The 9,881-nt window shown below is 39.8% G+C and overlaps 1 protein-coding gene across 3 annotated transcripts; it reads right to left on the bottom strand.

The window, feature by feature from the left end:
• Positions 1-1,821: 1,821 nt before the first annotated feature.
• LOC144700224 (RNA-binding (RRM/RBD/RNP motifs) family protein) lies at positions 1,822-9,632 on the bottom strand. Of its 3 annotated transcripts, XM_078571679.1 has the most exons (12): positions 9,505-9,632; positions 7,847-8,718; positions 7,604-7,767; positions 7,293-7,436; positions 6,994-7,191; positions 5,020-5,088; positions 4,822-4,863; positions 4,567-4,656; positions 4,366-4,476; positions 4,206-4,295; positions 4,045-4,154; positions 1,822-2,531 (listed from the first exon to the last, which is right to left on the bottom strand). In XM_078571679.1, exons 2-12 carry the CDS (start codon positions 8,550-8,552, stop codon positions 2,051-2,053), a joined length of 2,205 nt encoding a protein of 734 aa, XP_078427805.1. In that variant the 5' UTR covers positions 8,553-8,718; positions 9,505-9,632; the 3' UTR covers positions 1,822-2,050. The 3 variants fall into 3 exon arrangements, with proteins under 3 accessions (XP_078427805.1, XP_078427803.1, XP_078427804.1); XM_078571677.1 differs by having other exon boundaries at positions 7,293-8,718; XM_078571678.1 differs by having other exon boundaries at positions 4,045-4,124; positions 7,293-8,718.
• Between the last annotated feature and the right edge of the window lie 249 nt (positions 9,633-9,881).

Genomic DNA, 9,881 nt, shown 5'->3' with positions numbered 1-9,881 from the left:
TTACAGTGGGCCGTGCCAATCAAGATGAGAAGATGGGATTGCAGCCCAATGGACCGTGACCTTTAAGAATTGAGAGGTGATGGATGATCTGGCTTTGAGCTGAACTGGCTCGAAGTCCAATTTGTAAGAGGTTGACTTTAAGTGACAATATAATCTTAAGCATCTGATATTCTGCAAGAAAATCCTACTGCCCTATTTAAACCCCTAACCTCTTTTTGTTTCTCACATTGTGATTGGATAGATGTGATTGATGTGGATGGCACGCCTGAATGAAGTGATTCACCAGTTGGTAAAATGGGGTATATGGTTGTGATTTCATTGCGGCCGTTTAATCCTATCTCGCCAACAATGGACGGTCAAGGGGTAGAGAAATAAATCTCTACCGTGGTTGTCATTCCCATTGATACGATGGTGGATTCCAGAAACAGGACATGTAGATTTAGCTGCACCACTCTTGGTAGAGCATTGCAAAGAGAGACCCACCATCGATAACACAAAGAGGTCCCTCATGGAATACTTTTTACTCTTGTTTTAGGCTCTTCTGACAGATAATCTCCAGGAAGCTTGATGAGCTCAGGGTGCATCTAGAAAAGTTTCAAGTAAGTCAATACGCCGAAGTCAATGACACCAATATCCCCTCCCCCCCACTCTTTGCTTGTCTAAATCAAGGAGAATCCAGTCCATTTCTGAACTCTTCATCTGGTTGATATTTAATTGTCATTTCTAGTCAAGTACATATATTTTGATTAAATCAGACCTGGGATCATATTTTGAATTGAATTTCATAGAATAGCGCTCCTGAGGCATTTTATCAAAAACCTTGCTCCCTTCTGAAATCTTGTCAATATTTGCTTCTTTTAATTAGATTTAATATCATAAGAAATGACTATTTAACTATACAAATCTTTCTGTATCTCATTCTACTAAGATAGTCTACTATCCTTGCATTCTAATAATGTATAGTTAAATATTAATCATTTATTATTACTCTTCTCTTCATCAAACCTCGTCCCCTCTATCAAATTCTTCTTATATTTATTCCAAATAAATACGCAGTTTCACTATCCCACTATGTCTTTATCTTCACTTAAATGATATCATTAGTTCTTCCGACACACATATAAACTATCTATCTATTGAAATAAACAAGAATAAAAATTCTTGTTTAATCCTTCCCTACTTTAAAAGTCATAAAAATTCTCTCCTAAAAATATTAGTTCTAATATTTCTCTTTTATCTTTAGTCTACTTGTTATCCATAATTACTATATCATATTAATTTGTCACTTTCCAATTATTATTTTAAAATATCATTATTATAACACTATCACCCTCAGTATCTCTGTCTTGATTATCTTATTTTATGGTACAACTAAGATCTCTTAGTATCTTACTCCTCTTCTTCAACTCAGACATTAGATGTATCTTTAAGTCCCAGTCCCTCTGGATACGGCCTTTCATACCGCTACATATTCAGGGCGAGTTAAATATATATTTCATTAGATTAAAGCAAATTAAAAGTACGACGACATCAAAATTATACACCTAGTTTGCTTTCATCACTAATGGTCGCAAAAGTTTCCAAACATACGGGTATCATTGTAACAAGATCTTCTACTGCACAGATAATCATACTAAATATATAGAACACTATACCTAAGAAAATCAACATGTCGATCGAAGCATATCAGGGGACCATTATAACATCGCCCCATGATAATGAGAGCAAATTTCTTAGTTGGATAACATTCACTCTGTCAGCCAACTTCTATTTTTAGGGTCATATAGATATCAAACAAACAAATTTGACGTTAATACGACATAAAAAAGGAAATAAATTTGATTTCTCAAAAAGTCTAATTCATCCATTGCTCTCCATGGCCTACAATGAATAGAACACAAAGCTAACCTGGGCATTCATGTCTATGTATTGGCATTCATCCTCTGGCAGACCCATCTGAGTGGGCTTCAAGTTGCATCTACATTCAAAGCCATGAATGAACATACAGAAACATTTTTACCTTGTGGATTGACAATTAAGATCAATTCCATCATCTAGGAAAGCGGGCCAAGTAGCGTCCAAATGGAGCATATTCTGCTGCCACCATCCTTCCGTCAAAGAGCCGTCCATTTAGGCAATGGGCCGCTGCACAGGCGGCCTCCTCCCTCAAAAACTCCACTAACACCGACCCCGGCTCAAGATCTTGATCATCATGATCACCACCGATCACATCGTCTATTTGATCAGATTCCTCGACTGCGGATTTCACTAAAGTAATTTTTTCATTGGCTGCTTCTGCTCCAGCTGTACTGCCATCTCTTTCACCTGTGATGTGTTCGGCCGAAGGCGAATCACCCATATCCTGTGGGGACTCATCTGAAAGCTCATTCATGGGTTCCGATTTTCCCCTTACACCATCTTCTTCAGGATTCAAGTTCTGCAGGCCAGCAGCTTGTTCTTCCTGGGAGTCGACGGCAGGAGCCTTGGAAGATGGAAAATACACTATATTTGTTGACTTTACGGTGCCAAACCTGGGTACAGAAGTTTGAGGGGCAAGTCAGTAAGACGAATAGATAAAGTAATATTTTAGAGTGGGTCAGCAAACGATAAGGAATTATTATTTAGTCTCATTTATTTGTGGCTTGGACGAATGGAGATGAATATAATGATGAGGAACCTCAACAGATGAATCCAAATGATGATAAAGATGAAGAACTCAACGGATGAACCCTGGTGATAATAACGATGAAGAACTCAACTGATGAACGACAATGACAATGATTGCCAGCCGTGGAAGCTTATTTAAAGTGCCCTTGTAAGGCCATGCGATGTGATAGGTTTCCCGGGCCGCATCGAGGGCATTATAGTCATGTTTTCCTTTTATGTTCATTTAAAGAGCGCAGCCCTCCCTCTGGGGACAGACTTGGATATTGGTTCTTAAGTGACTATTGGTTTCTCCTCCCCTCTCGTCTCTCCTACATCTACGCTCTGCCTCCCTCTACAATCCCCGTGCTTGTGATCGTCTCTGCTTCACCGCATCTTCAGGCGGCTCGTCCCCCCCACGATCCCTACCTCCCCTGCTCGGCCTCCTCCCCTACCCTTCCCATTCCACCTCTCCACCCCGGGAATTCCTACCTCGCCTCGTCCTCTACTCCTTCCGATACGAACCTAGAACAAGGTTCGTATCACGATGTTCGTCCTATTATGGGCCCGCTTAGGGTCAGGGCCCATCCTGTGAACCAACATATCGTGGGGACTTGGCTTTGCATAAGTAAGTTCTTTTCTCCAACTCCCATTTGTTTGCTAGGGTTTCCAGGTGGTGCAGCCAGAAAGTTGCAGAGGTGCAACATCCAACAATGATAATGATGACTTCAGCAACTGGATCACGATGATGATGAAGACAGAGATGATGAATTCAACAGATGGATCACAATGACAATGAAGATGACAATGATGAATTCAACAAATGGACTTCAACGACAATATATATGACAATGACCATTTCAACACATGTAAAAAAGCTCCAATTTTTTTGAAACATAAAGCTCCCATAAAGATGAGAATGATAATTTCAACCGAGGGACAGTAAAGACGATAAAGATGACAATGACCATTTCAACAGATGGATTGCAATGACAATGAAGATGACATGATCATTTCAACAAACAGATTGCAACAACGATAATGATGACAATGAGCATTTCAACAGACGGATCACAAAAATGTTAACAGATTGGTAGCAATGACGATGAAGATAACAATAAATTTAAACAGATGAATCAAAATGACGATGAAGATGAGGATGACAAAGTCAACACGTGGATCATAGTGAAGATGGCAGATTCCAAACGATGGATGACAGCATGATTAAATGCTCTTAATCTGGTCACATGGAAAATGAGGATAAAGACACCTCTTGAAAACTGTATGACGACAATGATGATTATACCCGTTGATTATATCTAATCAACCGACGGATGGTGATGAGATATTGATTAACATAGTTGATACCAAACCGAGTATAAGAGAGAGAGAGAGATGAACCTTGAGCACTCAAGCCGAACATCTTCCAAGATCTCTTCCAATTCTGATGCAGACAGCTGTGAAAAGCTCTCTTCATCCAGCTGGTCACCAGTCATGGCAACGGTAAAACACTAATCGTAAGATGAGCATTATGACTTTATGGCAGAAAGTTCGTTTCCTACCAGATTCTTGAGCTTCAAGACCCGTGTCGGTTTCTCAAGCAATGGCATCACATGCTTAGGAACTCTATAGGAGGGTGTCTTGGAATTTTCCTGTGGAAAATTTAGAAATTTTCAAGGAGCAAAAGATTGGCAGAAAGATTTAAGAATGATAAAATTATACCTCAGTTACATCACCATCTAGAAGCATTCTGACGACTGTGATGACGTTGCCTCCGAGTTTCAACCCATTAAGCCCCGCACATGCTTTCTGGGTGACCGAATGATCAACGTACTGAATCACATAAAAATGTTAGGACTAATCTCATCAGTCGCAATATGTAAAACGCCAGAAAAAGCAATCTTAAAAGGAGAGTGAAGTTACCTCTAAGAAAGCACAAGGCTGGTTGAGCTCTGTACTCAAACAGAAGTGGAATGCTTTCACATGCCCAAATGCGCTCACTATATCCAGGAGCTGAGGAGGATTTGTCAATGATCGTGAGAGTAGATACTGTAAAACTCTATATAAAGATAGGAAAATTGCATGAAAGACCACATTGAGAACAAAACAAAGCTGTATGGGACTCTCTTATTGAGAAGAAAGTAAAGCTCGGCGGGACTCTTCACCAAGTCGTCTTACCTTAGAAGATGACAGAAATTCCGAAACTCCACCGATGAAAATCTGCAGTATAAGACGGCCAACTTAATTTTCAACAAAAAACATTTCAAGCTGATTCTCATTCCTAAGACAAATCAGAATATAATGCTGCAACTGTACATCCACAACAACTACAATTTGATTGAGTAGTATTCAGGGTTGAAGAAAAAAGGAAAGTACCTTGTGTGGTGAATCACCGACAATATTGGAAATCGGACTAGTTAAAGCAGGTTTCTCCAGAACACCAGTCTGCATGAAAATATCAATGATCTGAAAACCTGGTACATACATAATAACCGCATTGTACCTTAGAAACAGAAAGACTTCAATCAGAAATAAAAAGCAAACTCTAATGTGAAGAAAGCAGAGCAACTGCAGGAATTAGATATGGCCGAACAGAAAATAAAATCCTCAGTACCTAGCTGAGAAAAGTCGAATTGAAAGATAAACCGCCATAGAAATGATTATCATCCACTTTTCAAGGATGAATTAAAACATGAAAAAGAGAAAAGAAAGGCGACACATGGCCCAAGGCATGAATCAAGACGCCCAACCCATGAGCCAAGGTTATTCCATGGTCAGAGCCCTCAGGAGATGGAGGTTCTTTAGCTGAATGGAAATAAGATCTAAATACCTTTTCTCCCCGCAATTATCTCTCTCATCTGTTAACTGATATGATCCTTAAGTGTTGAGACAAAGGAAACCAGGGGAGAAAAGAGCAAAAGTAGTCAAGAGGACGAAACTACTTGATGTAACTAAAGTGGACTAGTATATAACTGATCATAATCCTCAAGTGTTAAGCTTTCCCCCTCCACTCTTTACAATTGATGCCTTTAGATTTGACGTTGTACCAAAATGACTAAACTATCCTAGTTAAGTATTTTCCCTCTTTGAGTGTCGCACTATTCTCCTCCCTTTCACAGGTAGTCCTCTGGAATTTCATTTCCATATATATTAGAAAATATAAGTTTTAAGTTTTCACCAAGGGGATTCGGATAACGATCAACCAGAGGAGCTTCCAAAAAAATCCCTTGCAGCTAGCTCAAGCCTTTCCAAAAAACATTTAGACCAAAAGAAAAAATTTCAGCTTCAGATAGTAAGAGTGTGAATTAATAGAACGGCTGTATCACTCAGTCAATGGGTGGTCAACGCAAGATCTGGTGAGAGAGGGAAACCGGAGAGAGAAGGGAGAACGCAGTGGCAGTGGGTATAGAAGAGACGAGAGCAGGGTGATTATGCAGAAGGGTGGTGGGGTCCCTCCGGCTGCCCTGGGAGCAGGGCTAAAGGAAAGATGAGAAATGCGAAAACTTGAATACAATATGGGTTCTTAAACCTTATGCAGACCAAAAGAGCCCTTAGTACAAAATTATTCACGAAACCTTATCATTGGAAAGAAAATTTAATCTAAAAAGGGACCTTGATTTAGGTCTCTATTGAAGAAAAGGAGGAAGAACTACGTATAGATTGATTGAGAATGAGATGAATAATACAGTTGATAAAGTGGCCGTACAGAGCGGATCGACACTTTTATGCTTCCTATATATCTCTTCTGCCTCGACCCCATTTCCTCCACATGGCAATTGGCCCTGGGGGCTACATGTATTTATTGAGTACTAAACTTAGGACATAAGGTGGAAATGTCACTGGGAAAGGTCAGGGATCGTATCATATTCACAAGCAAACAATGAGCCTTTCATCAAAGGAGAGAACATGTTCCATTTTCTAGCTTTGTCTCACAGACCTAACCTTTTTGTCATATCAATAACCTGAAGCTACACAACTTTCAAGATCAAAATGATTGAGATTTATTTTATGAAATCACAGGAAGATGTATGGTGATGGCGCTTGTATCCACACTGTACTTTTGATGAATAGTCCACTCACGTGAAGTCCTATAAAAAATGCCAAAGTCTATATTCCAAACTCTCAGTCTTAGAAAAACCCATAAGACATGCATGCAATAAAACATTTCCACTTCATCCACGAGTAACCTTGATTTCTCTGACATAAAAGCATTATGATAATGAGTTGAGTTGTCTATGCTTCAAGGAGCAATTCATCAAAATACAGTCTTACCCACTGAAACTTTGAAGTAGTTCCAAATCAGTGATTCACTATGCCAAACAACAGTAGAATCGCGAAAATAAATCTTACTGTTGTTGTTGTCGGTGTCATTGTTGTTGTTGTTGTTGTTGTTGTGGTTGTTGTTGTTGTTGTCGTGTCTGTAAAGTCCTTTGGGCGCCTAAATTTTAGAATTGTACCAGACATGGACTTTCCATCAAATGAAAGAGCTGAAGTCGCATCTTCTGGAGTGAGAAACTCCACAACAGCCTGACACTTTTCTTTATTGATCTGCATACAAGCATTACAAGGCAGAAATAATTCTTGAAAAAGTCATGTTTCATGGAGAATAAATAAATTACAGAAGTATTTTTTATATATCATCTACTCACTATACAGGCTATGCACGGTTGCGAGCCCGGGATGTGATTGGAACCAGCAGCGAGCAAAAAATCATTGAGCGATGTCAGTATGGACTTATCAGTAGCCGAAGTTGGCAAATTTTCCATGTAGAGTCTCCTCATAGAACGGGTTGCCTGAGTCAGATGAACAGAATCAATTGATGCCGGCAAAACTGACGGCACAGTAATCAATGACGACCCCTGAGTTTTTAAGAGAACACTATTATCCGAAGTGGAGGAAGGTTGAATATAAGAGTTCTGATTAGATGACGATGATAGATTTCCGGGCACAGATGACGAACTCGGAAGATCAGCTCCTGAAGTAGGTAAGTCCCACTTTGCTTCTTTCTTAGTCGACAGTGATGGAGGGGTTGGTGTAGAGTTCTCGGCAGCAGCTCCCACTGGCTTTCTTTTTCTGGGGGAATAACCTCCGAGGCCACTCTCATGGCGAGAACTACCTGAAATTCTGTATTTTTTGGGGTTTGTGAGCTGTCTTTCCGCACTATCTTTCAGAGAACGGTTTGATGGCTCATCATAATCTCTACCATGAACGGGCCTTTTTTGTCCCTTTGATGATGACGAAGCAGTTCCAACATGACCTCTATCAAATTCCCTGCTTCTTGATCTCCTTCTTCTTGAGCTTTGTTCGTCATATCTGTAAGTTTTTCTTCTATCATGTGTTTCCCTTCTCTCTGAAAGCTCTTCCATTGGCTTTCTGTCCCTTTCTTTCCTTGTATTTGATTTCTTATCCTTATCTTCTCGTGGGTATTCTCCATACCCCACCTTGTGTTTGCTCTTCACCAGAGCATCTTCAATCGCTCTCTTTCCAGACTCTTTCACGTTTCTGGTGTTTGAACGTTCATCACTTTTGACTTGATGGCGACCTTGACTTTGACCAGTCACATCTTTACTGGACTTAACGGTCAACTTCTCCTTCCTTTGTGCTTTCAAATCTTCGCGAACTTCATCTTTACGTTTTCCAGGACCCGACTTTTTTTCTAATAAAACTTCACCAATTCTTCTAACTGCTTTCGTGGAGTTCATCAATTCCACATCATTTCTCCCTTCAGCTTCAGTAACTGACCTACATTTGATAGCATTAGCATCTTCGGCCAGCTTCCTGTTCCTTCTTCTTAACATAATATCTTCATAGCTGAAAGCTCTTGTCCGAGCTGATGTGTATTCATTCTTGCTGGCTTTAAGGCAGTCACCGTCATTTGTTGATATCTTTATCTGCTGAGCGATGCTCATATTTAATGAATCGTCAGGTCCACAGCTACGTACATTTCGAAATTTTCTGAAGTTCTACTCTCACTCTATCCTTAATCCGTCGAAAATTTCTAAACCCCCTGGACAGAGTGAAAGTGCACCAACATGATAAAGAGGAATACTCTCCCAATGCAAGATGCTGATTTTTCTGCATAATTTAAAAGAAAGAAAAAGCTCAATGTAAAAGTATACGGTAGTTTTGTGAACTGATAAGAAATAATAAAACCAAAGAAAAGAAATTGACCCAAAAGTAAAAATGAAAGAAGAATGATAAGGAGGAGTAAACTTTGCTATTCTGAAGGACTTATAAAGAAAAGGCAAACTCAAAATCATCATGATTTTCCAAAATCGATTAATGATCTTGCTATGTATTTGTCAAAGAAACGACCTCAGTTCTTCGCATGACACTGAAACACCAAAAAGTATGTATTTGTCTAAGAAGATAAATGGACGAAAAATTAGCCACTTCTCGTGGAAATTACCGTATTTAACATTAATACAGGCCTAGAAAGGTCTCCAAGCATAATTTATAACATGTTTTCCCCAAAACACTGGTTTCACAGCGACAAAAACTCTCACTACACAGATTCCACTTTCTTCAAACGAATATTCAACAACCGTAGAAGACGCTCATTAACTTCGCAGAGTTTACCCCTGCAAGCAACCCTGAAAATAACCAGTTCGACATCTCATTTGTCTTAACCCCTTTCCCGTTCCCACTCCGCCTCCAAAAGAAAAATGCGGTAACCAACAAAAGAAGCATCTATATCATCGTCTCTTTATCTTCTCATGAATTCATATTTTTTGGTGTTTTAGAGTCATGCAAGGAACTGATTCTTCGTTTCTTGTACCAATACCTAATAATACCATCAAACAAAATTTCCAAAATCCGGCAAACAAATAACGAAAGAAGAGATCCAGGAGAAGAAATTACCGAGCGAGGCCGAGATTACGTGTTCGACTTCGGCTTCAGCCAGAAGAACAGCAGGATACGGACGAAGAGTCTGTAGATACAAATATGAACAAGAATGAACTTAAAGCGAACCCTATGTTTAATTGCTGCGTTCAAACTTCAAATAGACAAGGGTGCAAATTCTCTTCACATAGCCAGTTAATCTCATTGGCTATCTTTTTTTTAATGGCAAAAACAACAGTGTGCTCGTAGGCAGACGTCGTAAGTAGGGAACGGCACGTCTGACGCCCCGGACGTGATGGGATGGATGACGACACGTGACAAACGGTGACTTGACGAACTGTTTGTCACGTCGCCGTCTCGTCACACGTCGGGGGATTTTAATAATTTCTGTCACG

Source organism: Wolffia australiana, chromosome 2 (assembly GCF_029677425.1).
Source record: "Wolffia australiana isolate 7733 chromosome 2, ASM2967742v1".
Taxonomy (NCBI): domain Eukaryota; kingdom Viridiplantae; phylum Streptophyta; class Magnoliopsida; order Alismatales; family Araceae; genus Wolffia; species Wolffia australiana.
Note: the sequence above shows the minus strand (reverse complement) of the source record. Positions and strands in the feature narration are given on the sequence as shown.